General features: G+C 42.0%; 1 protein-coding gene across 2 annotated transcripts; it reads left to right on the top strand.

The window, feature by feature from the left end:
• Nucleotides 1–102: 102 nt before the first annotated feature.
• qtrt2 (queuine tRNA-ribosyltransferase accessory subunit 2) lies at nt 103–18646 on the top strand. 2 transcript variants are annotated; one of them, XM_033639502.2, is made up of 8 exons: nt 103–651; nt 737–792; nt 4281–4357; nt 5277–5486; nt 6404–6603; nt 11200–11351; nt 17648–17762; nt 17897–18646. In XM_033639502.2, exons 1-8 carry the CDS (start codon nt 434–436, stop codon nt 18156–18158), a joined length of 1290 nt encoding a protein of 429 aa, XP_033495393.1. In that variant the 5' UTR covers nt 103–433; the 3' UTR covers nt 18159–18646. The 2 variants fall into 2 exon arrangements, with proteins under 2 accessions (XP_033495393.1, XP_033495391.1); XM_033639500.2 differs by having other exon boundaries at nt 115–651; nt 11200–11369.
• The last annotated feature ends 2144 nt before the right edge of the window (nt 18647–20790 follow it).

The raw sequence follows: 20790 nt of genomic DNA, 5'->3' as shown, positions 1-20790 counted from the left end.
AGGGTTATTGGATGTCTTTAGTTTTACTTCAAAATTTTATTACATTTTACACGCAAATTGGAGTTGTCAAAGTACCACCGCGGCCGGTGATGACGACATATTTCGTCGACTTGTAGTTCCTGTCAGGCAGTGAGTGTTGTTGGTAAGCGAATGAAAGATGCTCTTGAAGTAATATTTAGATCATTCAAACAAGCACAGCTGTAAGTGCGTAGGTTTATTTGACATACTTTAAGAGGAATAAGCATCTCAACTCGCCGGAAACCTGTTTAAAGCCGTAACACGTGAGTGGTTAAGCTAGCTAGCTACGTGGCTACTTCACGTGTGTGTTGCTAACGGTAGCTAACCGGCATCGCTGTCATTCAAACTCGTTGTGGTTTAGGTGTCTGTGCGTTAGTGTAGATTAGTGGATCTTTTAGAAGCGACTGCAGCTCGTATGTCTTGCAGTAGGATGAAGCTGGAGCTGTGCCGTGTGGTTCAGGGAAGCAGTCGGCTGGGTGTCCTGAAGGGGCTCGGCAGGACTGGACAGCACTCTTTGAAAGTCCCGGGGTGTCTGCTGCACACACATTTAGGCACAGTGCCCCACCTCACCCAGGACACACTGCACACCCTGAGCAACCTCCCCTCTGTCACCCAGGTCACCCTCTCCAATCTGTAAGATATACTCATCACACGCACACACACACACGCATGCACACATACCAAACTCTGCAATATAACTATTTTCCTCTCTCTCAAGAGCAGAGCACCAGGAAGTGTTGGAGGAGTTTAAGGATGGATTCAGGAAGTTTGCAGGTACTTTTGATACATCACATTTTTATTCTTGCTCTCTCCTCCCTCAGTACCGCTTATATTCCAAAGAACAGGAGAAAAGTGAAGAGGATAAATTGGGACAGTATTGATTAGACATAAATTCTCATGACACCCAGTGTATTCAGATGTATTTATAAAGAGGTAATCCATCATCAGCTTTTAACAAACAGGAAATCATGAAGAGTTGTATTCATAATAATGCAGTACAGCATTATTTACAGCTATCTAGTAATGGCACCAAACTGACCATGCATCTTAAATACACTGAACAAAAATATAAACGCAACACTTTTGTTTTTGCTCCCATTTTTCATAAGCTGAACTCAAAGATCTAAAACATTTGCTATAGACACAAATCTCACAAATATTGTAATATTGTTCACAAATCTGTCTAATCTGTGTTAGTGCTCTCCTCTGCCGAGATAATCCATTCCACCTCACAGGTGTGGCATATCAAGATGCTGATTAGACAGCATGATTATTGCACAGGTGTGCCTTAGGCTGGCCACAATAAAAGGCCTGAAATGTGCAGTTTTGCTTTATTGGGGGGGGTCTGGGGGGGTCAGAAAACCAGTCAGTATCTGGTGTGACCACCATTTGCCTCACGCAGTGCAACACATCTCCTTCGCATAGAGTTGATCAGGTTGTTGATTGTGGTCCACTCCTCCATAACCCCACCGCCACCATGGGCCACTCAATCCACAACGTTGACATCAGCAAACCGCTCACCCACACAACGCCCCACACGCTGTCTACCATCTGCCCTGAACAGTGAAAACTGGGATTCATCCATGAAGAGAACACCTCTCCAATGTGCCAGATGCCATCGAATGTGAGCATTTGCCCACTCAAGTTGGTTACGACGACGAACTGCAGTCAGGTCGAGACCCCGATGAGGACGACGAGCATGCAGATGAGCTTCCCTGAGACGGTTTCTGACAGTTTGTGCAGAAATTCTTTGGTTATGCAAACCGATTGTTGCAGCAGCTGTCCGGGTGGCTGGTCTCAGACGATCTTGGAGGTGAACATGCTGGATGTGGAGGTCCTGTGCTGGTGTGGTTACATGTGGTCTGCGGTTGTGAGGCCAGTTGGATGTACTGCCAAATTGTCTGAAACGCCTTTGGAGACGACTTATGGTAGAGAAATGAACATTCAATTCACGGGCAACAGCTCTGGTGGACATTCCTGCAGTCAGCATGCCAATTGCATGCTCCCTCAAAACTTGCGACATCTGTGGCATTGTGCTGTGTGATAAAACTGAACATTTTACCGTAGGTCAACATCGCTGCAGACTTACGGTAAGGAAATTACCCACAGTTCATAGCGTTGTGACGTCGAATACAGGGGTTGCCCTCGGAACACCGGAAGTGTTAAAAAAAAAAGGTAAACAAATAAACACAGTCGGCAGATCTGCAAACAGTAACAATATAGATATAAGGTAGATATCACTATATCACTTACAGCACTTTTGATGCTAGTTTAGAAAAAAACATGCATATGGTAAAAACACAGTAAATTCATTATTTCAAACTTATCTCTTGCCCATTTGCAACACAAATGGACAAATGGTCTTTTGTGTTTATAGAAAATGTTTTAGATCTTTGAGTTCAGCTCATGAAAAATGGGAGCAAAAACAAAAGTGTTGCGTTTATATTTTTGTTCAGTGTATATACAGCAGCGTTAAAACGTTTTATGTATGGAAACTGATTTGTACTAAATAGTTGATATTACTTTATATGTGCAGGTAAAGGCAGTCAACTGCAAAAATAATATGGAGAGGTGTTACTAATTTGCAGATCTGGTACTTGTTATTGGTCAAAACATTGGACCAGATATTAGAAAAATATTGTAGCACCTAGGATCGCATGATATGCAAAAAGAAATCATATTGCAATTATTTTGACAGATATTGCAATTTGAATTCTGATTTTAATGGGAATGTTTGTTTTTTTTCTTCACACACACAAAAAAGATTAAAATGAGGATGATGTGATTTTTTTTGTACCAAACAAGCATGTTCCCTTATGTCTGCAATATGATTTGTAGCCTGGAGCATCTCTGTCTCTTCATTTATGATGTTATGTTGTAACACATTTTACCTTTATTGAAAAATTGCAGCTCCTGCGAGTTGGATGTTGCACTTGAGCATATTGCGATTTTGATTAATTGTGCAGCCCTGGTAACAGCATACATCATTACAACAGTGGCCAGTCAGTGCTGAACTGCTGTTTTAAGCAAAGTGTGTTAATTCAAATAGTGTAATGGCATTTTCTGCTAAGATTTGACGTTTCTTCTCGACCTGGGAAAAAAATGATAAAAACAACTCACCACATGGTTCACCCAGTCACTGTTCCATTCCTTTGGACTTTGAAGCAGCATGCGTGAGATGGTTTGAAATGAGCATTAACAGATCTTTAAAGAGGTTGTGAGTGTAAATATCTTCCTCAAAGTTGTCTTTTTTTCCTCCCCTTTAAAGGAGCAATCAGTCTGTCTCTGCTGAAAAGCGTTGCATTTGAACTGTACTGTGTTTAGACTATGTCCGTCCTTTGACTGAAGGAGTTTTGGTTGTCATCTAAAACACATCAGTCTCTAAAGCTGTCAAAACAACAAGTAAAGTCATCTCTCTGACAAAGATTAGGAGGCTGAGGAGCAAAGGACTGTTTGTTCAGCTGTTTTGAATTAACCTTGGTGCTGTTGTGCCCCACTGTTATTGTTATTTAGCTCTCTACATTAGTCATATTTGAAATAGCAAAAACATTAGAAGAACGCCTGCTAGGCTCAAAATCCTTCAGTGGTGTGACTTGTTGATTGATGTAAATGTCATGCATACTTGATGCACAAATTTACTCTTAAGAGCTCGGGGTGTATGAACATTATTTGCACTGACTAGATTGAAAAGAATGGAGAAAATTGCCTCTAAATATACAGTTGAGTTCAGCATTGAAAAGCTGATTAGCTCCATGAGCTTGACCAAAGCATGGTGCCGCTCTGAGTAATATTTATATGAATGCCCCAGAAGAGTGACACCATTCAGCTTTGCTGTAAAACAGTAGCTGTGGTGTTAAGCCTTACCCTGCCTCAAGCAACAAAATTTAAAATTAGAAATGTAATCATTGTAGCGTCGCTTGCCGTAAACTGTCAGGGGATTACTACTGTGCTGTCTCTTCAGTCCCAGAAAGGAAGAGCAGTGATTGAATAATTAGAAATTGAATAATTAGAAATATTAACAGCATTTGCTGCTGTTCAGCCTTTTTGTTTTCCCACCTTTTGATCTTCTGCTGCAGCTGGGTTTGCTGATAAGGCCGCACCTCATTCCTCTCTGCCGCCTCTGAGCCGTCACATTAACATGCAGTAATGAAGCATCTCACTCCGTCACCTCGCTTTGTGCTCGGCCTATGCTGACTTTAACCCTCTGATTCTGTCCCCTGTGAGTGATAAGCATTGATTTTCATTTTGTGCTTTTTTTGCAGGTCTTCACGATACTGTGTTGTACTGCTCGCTTCACGACCCTGCGACCCCCTGCCCCACAGGTTACACTACTAACAAGGTGAGATTAAGCTTCTGCTCAAAGAAATAGGTTCCACATTTTTGGAAATACACGTATTCTCTTTCATGCTGAGAGTTAGATTGGAAGATCAATACCACTTTGATATCTGTGCACTAAATACGTAGCTGGAGCCATCAGCCTGTTAGCTTAGCATAAAGCCTGGAAAACGGGGAAGCAGCTTGCCTTGTTCTGTCTTAAGGCAGCAAAATCCTCCAACCATCACATCTGCGACTCAAGGTGTGAAGATGATGTAGTTTTAGTATGGATTAGTGTCTGTTTCTTTACAGGTAGCAGTTGCTCGGCAACCAGTGTGGAGTATGACTTAGAGCTATCCACACTTAACATACAAACCCTATGTTTAACCACACTGTCGTTTTTGGTAATTAGCAAGCTTTAGATTGCTGGAAAGTGGATTTTGTTACCTTGAGACAGAGACAGAGCCAGGTTAGTTGTATACTCCTGTTTCCAGTCTTTATGCTAAGCTAAGCTAACTAGGGATGCATGATATTGGATTTTTGCCAGTATCTGACATGCCGATATTTTCCAGCTAATTCTGGCCGATTGCCGATACTGATACCGATATATCCACATATTTTTTTTAAACCTAATTTCAGAGAACATCAAGTCTCTCCTGTAGTGGAATTAACACATTAACGAATGTTCTCTTTGGGCCAAGGCGATGTTTTATTTTAAAGCCTTTGACTGCTGATACCTGTAATGTGCTGATATTGTTGTGTATTTTTACAACTAACCATCTGTAAGGTTGGTATCGATCTTCTCATCTAACTCTTGGCAGGAAAACGAATAAGCGATTTTTCCAAGATGCTGAACTCTTCAAAGAGAGGTTTATTTCACCAAAGTTGCTGTTTAATCTCGAGCATCTTTCCTCATAAAAGTGCCTTCTGTGGGTTGTTATTAGACGGTGTCAGTTTGGGGCAGCGGGGGACGGATAGAGCTGACTGTGGCCAAGTTCATGGCTCTCCAGAAGACCGTGCAGCCAGACTGGTACCAGAGCATGGCAGACGGAGAGACGTGGCAGAACAACACCTCTCGCAAAAGGGTTCGAAAGTCTGTGGATCGAACTCTTGCCCACTTGGATGAGTGTCTGCTGGTTCACCAGAAAGCACAGGTACAGACACACAAGCAGCAATCTAAACACCGCTGTTCTATTACATTTGTGAATTAGTCATGCACAGCACAAGCACACAGGACAAGGATTGATGTTCAGTGTTTGTGTTGTCGCAAGGGCCGCTGTGCTGCGGCTGGAAACACAGAGAGATTAGGTGGAATACATTATCAGAGTCGGAACATATGTTATCAGTAGGTGTGTAAGGGCTCAGCATCGAGCATGAATAATAAAACAAACTGTTCTTCTTTCTTTTATAAGCAGCGAAACGTTACCTCATTTCATGACAGAGAGAACAGAGTGAAGCTGATCCATACAAAGAGGTGCAGGAGAGCGTATACAGACACACACAGCACCTTAACTCAGCTTGACTTTAGAGAAGATAATGTGTTTTCAAACTGTATTGCTTTAGTCCTAGAAAATGGGAAGTAGTTTATTGTATTTTATTTTGGTTGCATTAATCTGAAAGTGCCCTTTTTCAGTATTGTGTGTACATTTCGCCGCCTGTTTGTCTTGTAGATGTGCTTGTCTGAGTATTTTATTGCCTGGCTGCAAACCTAATTTACCTCGGAACATTAAATGTGTAAGTGTAAAATAATGTGAAGCAAAAACAACCAACAGTGTACTGCAGGTAAGTCTAGATCAACTTTAAATGAGCTGCTTGATTGCTACAGAGCTGCATCTTTCCTCCTCTGTATGTGCAGTCAACTACAAGGAGTCATCAAAACCCAGATGGGCTCCAGTGAGAATAATGAGAGCATACCTGATCACACACCACGTGTGCTTAGAAAAAGATCTATGTTCTGATGGGTTTCAGTCTACATTTGATCTCTTTCTTCTTCTATTTCTCGCCCTCCTTTCTGTCTTTAATGGTTTCCTGCTGTCAGCTGTTTCATTACCAAACTCTCTGTCTTTGCCAGGAGTTGGAGGGAGTGGAGGTATTTGGGGTGGTGGAGGGAGGAGATATCCTGGACGAGAGGGTGCGCTCAGCCAGGGAGACAGCCAAGAGGCCTGTGGCAGGATTCTGCCTGGACGGACTTCAGACGGGCTCCATGGACCAGACCCTGAGGACGCAGCTCATCACTGCTGTGACCAAGGAGCTGCCAGAGGACAAACCCAGGTCAGCTTGTGACAGCTTGTGTCAGAAATGTGTTTATTGATTACAGTTGTAAGGGGAGATTTTTTTTCTCACTACTCATAAGCCCTTTATACACAGAGATTGAGTGGTAGGGCTGCTATGAAGTCCCTTCTTTAGAGAGCTTTAAGGAGCTCCCGGACCTTATTGTTATTCCAATTTGCTGACATTTTCAGCCACTGTTTGTCTTTTTTTGAGTTAGCTCCAACTGCCTGTAGCCGCTTTTTAAATCTCCTGGCGGTGGGTCGGGAAACGTTACACCCGTCCTGTCCATGGTCCCATCCTGCCAGCTGTCCCTTTTACACAGATGTCAAATTGGCACTGTTACCACATCCAATGCCAGCTTAAAGGCAAGACAACTCCCCATTCTTCTGTCGTACCATGAAGAACATCAAGGTGGAATAATAGCGTGATACTCTCGCCTTGAACAGGCAGTGTAAAAGAGGGTAGACACTCTTCCACAGTGTTTATTTGGAAAGTAGTCACTGAAAACAGTAAATCAGCCGAAGCCAAACAAAAAGAGGCGCAGAGACAAACAGTTCCCTCTATGTTATGTATTATCTTGGCATCAGTCAGACATATGTAACATAAAAACATGCTTTGTAGTTAATCATCAGCGTAGAAACAGACTAAATGTTGGCATTGTACATTTTTGCAAACAACATTTACGTTACGTTTGCACATTGCTATGTAGCGGATACTACGTAACAGCGCTGTGGCGAATGTTTGGTTGGGTTTAGGCACAAAACGAGACAAAACGCGAGACTAGCTGATGGCTAGTGGTGGTGCTAGTTCTCGAGTCTCACACAAGTTGCCATGTAAACACATCACTCCTGCAGGGCAGGCTAACTGACCACGGTGAGAAATTATGCTATAAAAGTGGAGTAAATTACGTCTTTTCAAGTCAATTTTGCATGCAGCGGCTTCAGGGCACTTGGATTACGACGGACGAGCCGTTCTGACGCTTTTGAAATGCATTAGCAGAATTTTATTACATTTTCAAAATGTGGGTTCCATGCACTTCAAGTGTAGCTGTTATTCCGCCTAGCTGTTAACCTTCGATACCCCGAACGAGTTTTGTGGATTAAAAAACTACACTGGACTTCTTGTCGGCATGAGGGTCAGTAAGTACTCTATGTATTTTCATTCTAAAGTGGCCATTTCCTTTAACAGGTGGGAACCTAAACCTGGAGCCAGAGGGAAAAGTCTGAAATTCAGTGAACAGGGTGGCTGGCATCCGACAGGATGCATTTAGCCTTCCTCCTCACCTGTCTGGTGTACAGATCAGAGAGTGTGGTCTGCTGTACCCCCAGAATCTTGCTACTCATGTCCACAGTTCTCGGCTGCCGATCCTTTTCGACAGATATTTGTTCTCAACAGTTGGAAAGCCGATCATCACAACAGAGTGACAGTAACAAGTTGTTTCTTTTATTCCTTACAAATACATTTTGCAGCTTACTCAATTAGTGCAAACAAGGGTTGCCTCCTTCATCTGGCTCAAAGCCAAAGTGTTACCATAGTGGCACATTCTTTGATTTCGTCGAGACTAAATTGTCCGCCATTATCGACTCCCCGTCACTATTAAACAAACTCCAGGCTCAAGTAGAGGCGCATGCGCACTCGCACCTCCTAGCTCAGTCCCCGCCCCACCCCCCTCTCTCTCTCCTGCTTGCTGTGCGCTTGGTGAAGAGGTGCTCACAGACTCGGGCGTACTATAAGCGGAGTGGACTACGTGTAAAAATGTCTGTGAAACTTCCCCGCGATGTGAAAAATACATGCCAAACAGTCTTTTGTGTGACACTGGTGTGAGGAGCGGAGTCCGCGCGGTCGTGCTTTGCGCACACAGGGCTTGCGGACGTCCACTTTTATCAGGCGCTCCGCGTACGTTCTGCCCGAGTATGCGGTCCGGTCGGTCTCAAAAAATAAAACCCGGTCCAAGACGGAGTACCGGACCGAATTGGTATTACCGAGAACCAACCCAACCCTACTACTGGCCTTAAAGTCCTCAAAAACCGCTTGAACTATTTGGAAACAGTTTTATGTAGGAATCTTGTATCTGTGTTCTAACCGTCATCAACTGATTTTACAAGTAATGTTACTCCATTAATTTAAACACAAGATGTCAACTGTTACATCTGCCCCCACGTACAGGAGAATACATGTAACAGCATACTAGGTATGAGATGCATTTTATGAAACATAATTTGACACTTACATCTTAGAACAAAAATGTGCCTGAAGCCCTTCTTGTCTCAGTAGACACACTGCTGCTGGAAAATATCCTTGGCGAAACACAGTAATTGATTATTTCCTCAATTAAGTGCTTATCTTAAAGCGCCAGAATATAGTGAAAGTGTCCAAAGTGATGTCCGACTAACTTCCGATATCTAAATATATTTAATTTACAATGATATTAAACAGAAAATAAGCAGAAAATCCTCATGTTGGAGACTGAAACTAGACAAGGTTTAAACTGCTAAAGAGCAACCAGCCATTCATATAAACAATTTTATACAATACAATTTTTATTAAATTGATTGGTGTTCTTGTTAAGTAAACAACAAACAAACCATTGCAGCAGTGTAGTTTAATGTGCAGTGACTGATTACGTTATGGTTGTCTGTGTACAAGATGGTGTGATTCAGAATCTTGAGCTGGCCCAGTTGGTGGGTCGTACTCAATCAGTTAATTATCCTGCTTGATTGATTACAAGTGAAAACCCAGCAGCTCTGCCGTACCCCCTTACACACACACACACACACACACACACACACACACACTGTCAGCAGTCACTATCTCAACTTTAAAGCATGGTACCAGTGTCAGTTAATCTTTATCCATTTTACTACTGTCCGTGTTACGTTTATAGTTCTCCAATAGTTTTGTGTTGTCTGGCTGACAGTAATTTTTACAATCTAAAATTGAAAACGTCAAACTTCAGTTGAAACCGCTGAAACCGTCCTGGCTAACAGACACCTTGAACAAAAAAGACATTGATTTAAAATAAGTGACAGCGTAAAGGATTACAGTGCGGTTTAGATGTGGATGTTTACCTGTGATAGTGTCACATAACTGACAGCAAGGAGAGCATGATATAGTCTCGTATTGATTTTAAAACATATGAATGTATGGCTAAAACAGAAACTTAGTTTAGCAAATTTTTAATAATCTAACTTATAAACAGTATACAGTATGTAGTAGCGTTTGATGCTGTCTTCCATTTTACTTTTGTAATTGAATTAGAGCTGACAGGATTAGTTATCAGGTAATTGTTTGTCATTTTTCCAGCAGAACGCACAGTTATTTTCTGCTTCCAGCTTCTTTAATGTGAGGATTTGCTGCTTCTCTCTTTTTTAAGTCATAATAATTTGAATGTCTTTGAGGTTTGAACCGTTGGTCGGACAACACAAGTCAATTTGAAGATTATCTAGCCAGTTTTAATCCTGTGGAATGACAATTGTACAATGATAAAATCCTTATTCTGGAGATATAAGGACGCATTCACATTGGTGCTATTTGGTCCGCTTTAAACGAACCCTGGTCTGCTTCCATGGATAGATTGGTTCGTTTGGAGTGGTGTGAACGCTCATTCAAATTCTGGTGCTGACCAAATGAGCAAACCCTGGTCCGCTTGAAAACTGGGGACTTGGTTCACTTGCAAGTGAACCCTGGTGCGGTTCGCTTACAGTGGGAAGTACAAACGGACTATCCAGCAAACCAAAGAGAGGAAGTAATGTAGAGCGCAGTGCATTTTGGTGTTTGGTGCCAGCTGAAGAGGATGGATTTCCGTTTTCCGTCCTGGCCAATCGATGAGCCGGGTTTTATTCTTCCTCATGCTTTTTTTCTTCCTGGTCAGTGGTTGTTTCGAGCAATACCGTCCCCAAACGAACAGCTGTTGTAACTGTGTGACGTTGTCCAGCAAGTTTGGTCCGCTTTAAATAGTGCAGTGTGAAAGTGAACCGAACCAAATCGAGGTATGACATTTTTCGGCATCCCCCCTGAATGCGCCCTTAAAAGAGCCGTAGTGTCTCCAACTAGACCGACTAAACTTTCAGAGTAAAGTTTAAAGGTCAGACCTTCCCTAGACGCTGCTAATCCTCCAAACTACACAAGCCTGCAGCGTTTCAGAGGCTTTTCACCAGAGACCGTCCCATTTGAGGGCTCCTCTCCTGGAGGCTCTGGCAGTGGCTCTAAGTTTGAGAGAGACAGCCCCAGAGGAGTGATAGTCTGTGTCCAGGAGCTGCCTGTGAGCTTTGCTTCATTTGCTTGTGAACAGGCTCATCTCATATACCGTGCGACACCACCGTCCCTGCTGGTATTTCCGGCTGTTGGGAGATGCTGCTTACTACTGGAAAGTGAAGTGGAGTCATTACCACATGCTAAATTGGGCCTGACCTTGATGCTTGCAGGCAGATAGTCAGAGGGAGGCTGTTAACTGGAAGCACACGATGAGAACAAACACACAAGGGTGCTTATGTTGTAAGAGGGTAGAGAAATGCTGCTACTTACAGATGCTTGTATGCGTTACATTAATGTTAATGATTTATTTAATTTTTAATATCTGCTGTGTGTGACTCTCAGACTGCTGCAGGGTGTAGGGCGACCTGATGAGGTGCTGGCGTGCGTGGAGGCCGGCGTGGACCTGTTTGAGAGTTTCTTCCCGTTCCAGGTGACGGAGCGAGGCTGCGCTCTTTGCTTCAGCTTCGACATCTCCCCGGACCCAGAGCTGGCAGGTAGAGCACCCCCTGCAGGTGTGGTGAAGAGCTGTAATGAAGAATAGTTTTGTTACAGCTTTTTGTTTTTTAAATGATGTCATTTATCTCAGACAAAGCTAAACCAAAGTAATGAAAGAAAGTGGTGTGTTAGTGTGATGACAGATATTGATCTAGTAATTTATATATGTGGTGCCTCTGCACCAAATAAGGCTGGGTATCACTATTCAATATCTTTAAGGTATCGACTGAAATAATACTTCTCGAGTCAAACGATACCTGCATTCAATCCTTTTTGTACCCACAGGGTTTCCTCAGATCCTTTAAACGTCTTTAAAGGCATTAAATTCAATAATTTAAAAGTGAGCTAGTGAGCTGCCATTTCACACTGGACAACATGGAGGGGCATATTCAACGAAAAGTGGCTATTTAACCAAGACTTTTCAGGATGTTTCAAACCAGTAGCAGGGTGTCGGCAGCTCCTTAAAGAGTCTTGAAATGTCTTACATTAAAATCTATAAATATTAGGCATTAAAAGTCATTAAATGGTCTTAAATTTGAGTTTTGTGAGGTCTTAATTGCCACACGCATTTGATCTAATTTGATTTATCCATCTTTTAGTTACTTTTTGTCAAAATGTGTCAAGCTCCTCATTGTGAAAGGCTGCATTTCTGATATTACAAATCTTTAAACCTACCATAGAATGTTATGCCTGTTGGAAAAATGTGGATTAACCTGAATACCTCTAATAATCATATCCCTACATAAACCCATCTCTGCACTGGACCATCCATATACTACTAACCTTTATAATTACCTGTACTGCTTGAATACGGAAAATATGATTCATCCAAAAATCAGTCTTAAATTTGGTTGAAAATCATCTTGAAAAGGTCCTGAAAAACCTTAAATTTAAGAACCTGTCGACACCCTGGGTACAAGCCAAGGCAATGCAGGCTCTGTTTCTATCCTTGCCTTCGCATCTCCTCCACCCCCATCTGTGACACCAGCACCAGGTTCAGCAGCTACACATCTCTGAACAACATTCAGGTGTACGCCTACACAGAAAGCAGAGGTACTGTGGTGCCTGAACATGAACTATTCCGTGCTATGTTCCCAGATTCTAAAATTTGCCTTATCTATTTCTTCAATTTTGGTTATTTTAAAATCGATCTTGGGGCGTCGGTAGCTTAGTGGATAGAGCAGACGCCCCATGTACAAGGCTGTTGCCACAGCAGCTCGGGTTCGACTCCAGACTGTGGCCCTTTGCTGTATGTCATTCCCTTTCTCTCTCTCCTCCCTTTTACATTTGACTTCCCTATCAATTAAAGGCAAAACTGCCCAAAAAAAATCTTAAAAAAAAAAAAAAATCGGTCTTAAATTTCTTTCCAAATGGCATTAAAAAAAGTCTTAAATCTAACTTGCCTTAAGCTACTATTTTACTATTTGTATGGTTTTGCTTGGAGACAATCAGCACGAGCGCTCTTTGATTTATTGCAACGCGTGATTGGCTGACTACGGCAGAGGCTACAACCTATACAATCTGTGGTATGCTGAGGTCGAGTGCAGTGTATTTGATGGATTTGGCAGTTCAGAGTGCTGTGATGATCTGAAACAGTTTCATGTTGACATCCCACCACAGGTAACGGACACAGACACACACATACTCCAGCATATAACCAACACTTGTTCTCTCTGTCTGTCTCTCATACACACACAAAGAGGCTACCAACAATGAGTTTGCTTCCATTCACACAATGGGTATCAAATGAGGTAGAAAAAAGAGGTATGAGATGAAGAACTCTGTTGGTTTTGGTATTATATTAATGGTACTTGTATCATAATTTTCTGAACAATAGCACCAAACTCCATTAATGAAACTGCTTATATTATTATAATTAATGGTTGTACTTCTATTGTCTTTCTCTTGTACTGCAGCCTCAGTTTGATGTTGCAGCATGAATTGAGCATATCAGTAGATGCAGATCAAGCTTGTTAACTTTCAGCTGCTCTAACATTCCCATTTAATTTGCATTAATCCATTGTCGCTTTATTCTGCTGACGGAGTACAATCACAAATGCATTGTTTTATACTCTGCAGCGCTGAGAGGCCAGCTTTCCTGTTTTTTTTGTTTTTTTTTTCCGCACTAACTTTTTTTTTTTTTTAGATTATTTTTTGTGGGCTTTTGCCTTTAATGGATAGGACAGTGTGTGAAATGGGGGGACAGAGAGAGAGAGCGGGGACTGACAGGCAGCAAAGGGTCGCAGGCCGGACTCCACCCGTGACCGCTGCAGCGAGGCAATGCCTCTGTACATGGGGCGCCAGCACTATCCACTACGCTACAGACGCCCCTTTCCTCACTAACTTTGACAGCTGTCATCACCAAACATTCAGCATGTAAATCAAAGCACATAAAGGTTTAATTCCACATTTAAAAGAGGACAAGGAGACAATTCTGCTCTCAAACAAAATAACCTTTTCGGGTAAAACAACCTTGCCCAAAGCCACAAAGTGAATGTTTTAAAGCGTGATGAAGTAAATTATCCCAAAGAGATGAAAACCATTTGAAAAAAACATACTTTCTATTCAAGAGCGAGCGATATATGCCTGGAGCAAATTGACATGTCACAATGTAATTTGGGAGCTTGGGTGGGGGGTCTCTCTCTCTCGCGCCAGATGCATTTGGATTAAATGAAACCTTAATGAAATGAGATGGTGGTGAGGAACATGATTCCTCTCACCATGATAGTTTATACAGCATCATTTCTGTTGCATAAAAGAGCAGCGAGGAAATATTTAATGTTATAAATATGCAGAGATGTCACGAACAGTGTAGATTATAGGAGGGGCATTACTTTGATGTTATTAATGGCACAGAGTCAGAGATAATTAAAGATGCCCAATAATGACTCAAGCAGGCTTATGGTTAGTTCTATAGGAGGAGTCTGTGATGTTGAGTTGAAAGCACTTGCAGATATTCGTGGTACTTATACAGCTGTAAAGGGATCATTTGTCTCCCAGCGGAGAGAATTTTTCTCTAATTACACCATCTTTAACGATACTTAAATGGTTCTGTGTACAGACTTAAATGACTTCAGCAAATGAACAACCCTTCATAAAATTTCAGTTTGGTGAGAACAAGAACAGGAAAAAAAGTTTCCCTGCAGATGAGCCGATGAATTTATTTTGCATTATATTCAGAGATGGATCTCATGGCTATTGAAGTTATGTGTATGTTTGTTTGTTTCTGTGTAGTGGCTGGTGTGTATTTTCTAGCCCCAGGTCGGTTCAAGTAATTGGGAAGAAAGGAATTCAGCTGGTGAAATGAAATCAATGGTGTATCTCTTAGCAGTAGGGTAACAATTAAGTCTGGGTCGTTGTTCTGATTGTTGTCCCGAGGTGAAAGCTTAAGAAGTTTTATGACAAGAGGTGTGGGAAAACAGCGACTCGGCCCGCTGAGGACTTTGTGCTTCATTAAAAAGTTGCGTGAAACTCGTCTAACAGGCGAGGAGTGAAGTTCTGTATCCGGCAGCATCTAGCGTCAGACAGCACTAATCGATTCTGCACAGGGAGCTTAATGGAGTCCAGTGGCGGTGAGAGCAGTGATGGTGTCAAACTGAAGAGAAATTCTAATTTCCCTCTCAGCCAATTACAAGGCCCCACAGGGTGGGTGTCGACCCCCTCACTTCACAGTTAAGGCCCTTCTTGACACAGAAGTCCATATTCTACGCTGTGCTGCTTCCTTCCTTCTTCCCTTCGCACCCTCTCAAAGTTTTCCTCCTTTTCCATCTTTAGAACTTAGTTATTATCATGTGATACTGCACTTCCTCCACCTATACTGCCCCAAAAAGCCAAACAGCTGTTACTACGTATTCTAGTCGAAGTCGAGTGAAGACCAGAGTTTTTCCTTAATATGAAAAATTATTGTCATAGAAATGTGTTGTTTTTAGGGAATAAACAGCATTTGTAAATAATAGAAATAAGGTACAAACTAAACTGTAGCACTTTACAAGTTAAGAACAGTTTTAATGCTCCAGCATCTTAATAATAGAGTTTGTTAGACCACTGGTTTCCAACCTGAGGGTCCTAAAGGCCATTAGGGGTCGCCAAAGCTTCACAGTGGGTCGGGAGGCCTTCTTAATTTTAAAGGGTATAAGAAAGCTTTTTAGGAAAATACACAGAAGGCCTTTTTCTCAGCGTCTCATTCATTGCTGTGAAGAAAATTAAATGACATTGTTATTTTTAAAGTTTAGATTATTATTCGAGATACAAACACATCAAATCATAAAAAGTCTCACAGGTTAAAGGCACAGTGAAGACCTAAACACAAGGTACATTCACGGAGCCTTCACTCTCTGCTGAACAGCCTCGTCCTGCATTAGAAAAGTTAAAACAGTTAAAACAACCAAAGAGCTAATAGAACAATTTACACGCGCCAGGGAGGAGAACACAATTAATTTGTCAGAAGTATAAATGAATGTTAAAAATATATATTAAAAAAAAGAAGCAAAAACACAACTACAATACAGAATCATATGTGAAGTTCTTAAAAATATCAGGAAAATTTATCTCTGATCTGTATTCACAAGAAATCAGTTTGAAATGTATCCAGATCTCTCGTTTTAGACAAATTACCTGCATTTATTGTGTTCACTGTTGGGTTATTTATACAGTTTATTAGTTGTTTTGTACTGTTATACATGAATATAAATTGAAATTTTGGTAAAATATGTCACTTAATCTTCATTTTGCTTGGCCTGTTGCCTCCACGACAGCCACGGATAAGCGGTTGAAAATGGATGGATGGATGGATGTTTTTTGTTTTTGTTTTTGTTTTTTTTTAAATGAAGCACGGCACATGGCTTTTGTTTCTATGACAACAGTATCTTGACATTAATGTTAGCAAGGTAGCTACTGTGACCCTTATTTAACATAGGGTTGACAACACACTTAACTCAAGTGTCCAATGCATACAATAAATACACATACATGTGCGGCTGATCTGCTCCCACAAATGGGCTTTTCTGCCTTTGTTGTGACAGTTTCTGAGCTACATATAATACAGCTGGGGATAGACGGTAGCTAAAGGAGCGATAGTGATGACACCAGTGCCTTTTTGAACAAGATGTGCGCAGAGCCGCAGCACAAAACACCTGGAGCACTCTGAGAAAAGACGCTTGATGCAGTGCTTTTTCTCATGGCAGACACATGCGGCTACATACGATCTCTTCTTATTTGGAACATCAAAAAAAAAAAGATGCTGGCACTCAGTAAAAATGCTTTGGACACAGGCCCTAACGTAATCATGACGAAGAACGAAAAGCAACACCAGTCCTGTTAACCTGACTAGCCTAGCTTGTCAGAGAGGCAGTAGCCGCTGTCTCTGTATCCTCTGACTCCAGCTACCTTTAAATCACATGTTTAAATGCATTTAATTAAAAATTAATTAATGAAACTAGCTCATTTGTTCAAATGAAAAAGAAAAATGAAGACGAAGAGCATATTTTCTTTGTGGCTGTGTTTTCACTGCGGCCTTTAGATGTTCAACCATTGAGTGCAGCATCCAAAGAGTTTAACAGCCTGAAAGGCATAAAATTAAGGTTTACAATAATCACACAGTTTAAGTCCTCTTCAAACAATCTTTTCTCAACTTCACTATTTCTGTAATTACTGCTCTTTGCTTTTGTAAAGCAGAATTGCTCTTCAAGCGCAAGTCACTCCGTCCTTTACTTCTTATTTCTTATTAGCTTTGGTCAAGCCTCATTTTGGCCCCTTATATATATTCTTATCACCCCCCCTCAAGCTAATTTTCCTTTTATGCTTTGTTGTTGCACTGTTGCTCTTTGCTTCACCCATTTAAGTTTGTACTAAATCAATTTTTCCACTTTGTCCCTTTTCTCTTCCCCTCCTCAGTCTTTTTCATCTTTCTCACTATACTTATCACTTGTGTCTTTAATTGTTCTGTTACCCTCCTCCTTGATAAAAACACAGCTCTTCATCCACTCTGGTTACTTTTCCACTCATTAAATGAAGTGAAGTCACCTTGCAGTGAACACCCATCTGTGTAAAACAGACTTCGGTTGTCAGAACATAGCCAGTAAGTAATTATATTACAACGTCTGAGAGAATATAGGACACCGCAGTGTTTAAAAGGGGTCAAGCTACAGTATGTGTTCCCGTTTTATTTTCGCCGGCGGGCTGATTGAGCGCTGTGTTTCTGTGTGTAGGTACATATTTGCTGCCAAAGGATAAGATCATGGTGTGAATAGATTTGGGGGTGTGCTGGTATTAACGAGATGCATGTATGCTTTGGCAGTACTGGAGCTGGATGAAGAGCGGGGCACGGCGGGGGAGATGCAGCAGAATGGAGAAGTTAATCTTGATGATCAAATGCAAATGACATCCTTTGAGATCAATCTCAAAGACAAGAGGTTTGTGGCAGCTATAACAAAACCCCCTGAAGGGTTTCATAAGTAGCAGTGCTTGCAGAATCAAGAACACTTGATTTACAGTTAGGCAGGCTGTTCTTGAATCCTACTTAAACTTTGTATGAACTTCTTTCCAGGTACCAGGATGACTTCAGGCCCCTGGTGGAGGGGTGTGGCTGCTACTGCTGTAAGAACCACCAGAGGGCGTACCTGCACCACCTGCTGGTGACCAATGAGCTGCTGGCCGGAGTACTCCTCATGATCCACAACACAGCCCACTATCATGCCTTCTTTGGCGCCCTGAGAGAAGCTCTGGCCAGTGATAAACTGGCCCTCCTTAAGAGACGAGTGCTTGGGGAGAGAGTCGGGCAGACTGAAAGAAAGGATGGAGACAGATAAATCAGAATGATAGGAAAGGGACTGATTCAGCCTTTCCTCTGAAGGATCACTGGACTGACTTAGCCAGACACAATCAAGGTGCCATCTTACTCTCTGAATCCCTGTGTGCCTCCTGTTGTGGTCTGATTACAGGCCAGCACATGACTAATATCCTCTGCACTCATTGACATAGCAGCGTAGACCAGAGGGAGAACTAACTTGGTGACCAGTTATTGGCGGGGGGGGGGGACGGACGGACCAAAATAGATCCTGCTTTTACACTGTAATGTCATGGGTATAAGATAATAAGATTTCCTTGAGGCTTTTTTCGTTTCATACTTAATGGATCTGTTGTCATCATTTGTCATTTGTTCATGAATCTTTTCAATGTTTCAGCTGGATGAGCTTCTCACACACATGTACATTGACTTTGTACTGCTGTCAAACCCACTGACTAACCAGCATGTATGATGAGACTGTGTGTCACATTAAACACGCCACTCTCACCATGCAGATGTGATGGCTGTTGTCTCTCGTGGGTTTCAGGGAGGTTAACTGAAGGTTCGAGCTGACAGCTCCACCATTCCTGCTGCTGGGAGAGGATAAAGATCAGGGAGAGATATGGGTCTCTGCTGCCTCCCATGCAGCGGTGGAGGGAGGCTTTTTGAAGGTGAGGTGATATAATTGACTGTCAGACCGTGCAGATGTCTGTGGGGGACAGGGGACAGACCGAGGGAGAGGAGAGTGTGACAGATTTATGGAACAGCAATGCGGGTTGTTGACGCACTTCTGGGTTACCTTAACTGCATTGAGCATAGTATAGAAGTAGGAGGATATGCTATCATCAATAGGTCGGCGCTGTGCATGAATACCTAAGAAATATAGACATAAAATGGGTTGGAAAAAATGAAAGTCTATTAATGCCTCTTGGGAAAACCGGTGAAAGATAAAACAAGCAATAACCTTGAGGCTTATATTTATTTTAAGGTTTAATGGTAAGGGATGGCAGTAGAGACAACTGCAGAGAAGGTTGTAAAGTCAATCCCCAAGATTAGCTAAATAAAATAGTTTCCTAAATAACTGCTGTTGATATTTCACTAAGAAATTGTCTCAGATGAGGTGTTTAGCAGCTAACTAAAAGTAACATTTCCTTGTGTATCTGACAAATGTTTGTTATAGACTGTTATGCTGTGATAACTATCGCACATTAATAATAATAATAATAATAACAATAATAATAATAATAATAATACATTTTATTTATAAGGCACCTTTCATGGCACTCAAGGTTGCCGTACAACAATAAAAAAAATACAGGTAATACAATTAAAACACATCTTTTTTTTTTAAAGATATTTTTTCGGGCATTTTTAAGCCTTTAATTGATAGGACAGATGAGCGTGAAGGGGGGAGAGAGAGAAGGAGTGACATGCAGCAAAGGGCCACAGGCTGGAGTCGAACCCGGGCCGCTGCGGCAACAGCCTTGTACATGGGGCGCCTGCTCTACCACTAAGGCACCGACCAGAGACGAGGGGCAGAGCAGCTGAAGGCTCTGGACCCCATGGTGGACAGACAGGCTGGGGGGACAGTCAGGCTGATGGAGGAGGCAGACCTGAGAGACTGGGTGGGGATATTGATGAGTAGATGGTCAGAGAGGTATGAGGGAGCAAGGTTATGGATGGCCTTAAATGTATGGAGGATTTTATAGTTAATTCGGTGTTTGATGGGAAGCCAGTGGAGTTGATGTAGAACGGGGGTGATGTGACTGATGGATGGTGTTCTGGTGATGATACGGGCAGCAACATTCTGGACCAGTTGAAGTTTATGGAGGAGTTTGTGGGGGGAGACCAAAGAGAAGGAAATTGCAGTAATCCAGGCGGGAAGTGACCAGAGAGTGAACCAGGGTTGTGGCGCTGTTGGGAGTGAGTGAAGTTCCCTCTGAGCGGAAGTCGCTAAAAGAGTTGGAGAAGTCCGGGGCTGTTCATAAAACATTCAGGACGCCACAGGTTGTTCCACACTACTGAAGCTGCTCGTCTTTTGGGGACTGCCACGGAGTTGGTCATTATTTCGCTTTCAGCCATGCTTGTTGTTGCCAGGGGTAACAGTATGAAGTCAATATATACGAACAAGTCGAAATATCAGGAGTATCACAATATGAATTTTTCATACGATATTAAAAATTAAACCAGTATTATTGTGAACGACATGAAATGGCACAGCACTATTGCTGTTGTTAGCACTGTTAGCTGCCAGCTCAGTCACCACCATGTTGAGAGCCGTGTACAGGCAACCTTGGCCCAGACTCTGAATCATAGATATGTTCTTAAACAGCTCCTTTAACGAATTCTTTAGTTCAGGTCAGTTTGCTCTTTCCAGCTCCTAACGTGACATTTTGTCAACTATGCTGAGCCAAGAAAATAACTGAAGGTCATAGGTCAGATAGATCACCCTAATATAGTATTTTTTTTTTAAGTTTTGGGCACACCTGTAATGTTGTGGGAATTCATTTACAAAATGCACTTCTACTGTTACGCTACAGTTGGCAGGATTATTGATTTTCCTTTCAGCTCTTTTTTGCTCACCGCCAACTCCTGAGGGAAATACCAGTGACTCTTAAGCTGCTAAATGTCCCACTACGTCCACCAGCTAGTCA

The sequence above is a fragment of the Epinephelus lanceolatus genome, chromosome 20 (genome assembly GCF_041903045.1).
Source record: "Epinephelus lanceolatus isolate andai-2023 chromosome 20, ASM4190304v1, whole genome shotgun sequence".
Lineage (NCBI taxonomy): Eukaryota > Metazoa > Chordata > Actinopteri > Perciformes > Serranidae > Epinephelus > Epinephelus lanceolatus.
Note: the sequence above shows the minus strand (reverse complement) of the source record. Positions and strands in the feature narration are given on the sequence as shown.

Excerpts from the sequence above, each read along its gene's own strand:
- qtrt2 (XM_033639500.2), top strand. The coding sequence starts at position 434 with ATGTCTTGCAGTAGGATGAAGCTGGAGCTGTGCCGTGTGGTTCAGGGA. Across the intron at positions 652-736 it reads CAGGTCACCCTCTCCAATCT|AGCAGAGCACCAGGAAGTGT; the intron begins GTAAGATATACT and ends CTCTCTCTCAAG. Across the intron at positions 5,487-6,403 it reads TGGTTCACCAGAAAGCACAG|GAGTTGGAGGGAGTGGAGGT; the intron begins GTACAGACACAC and ends TGTCTTTGCCAG.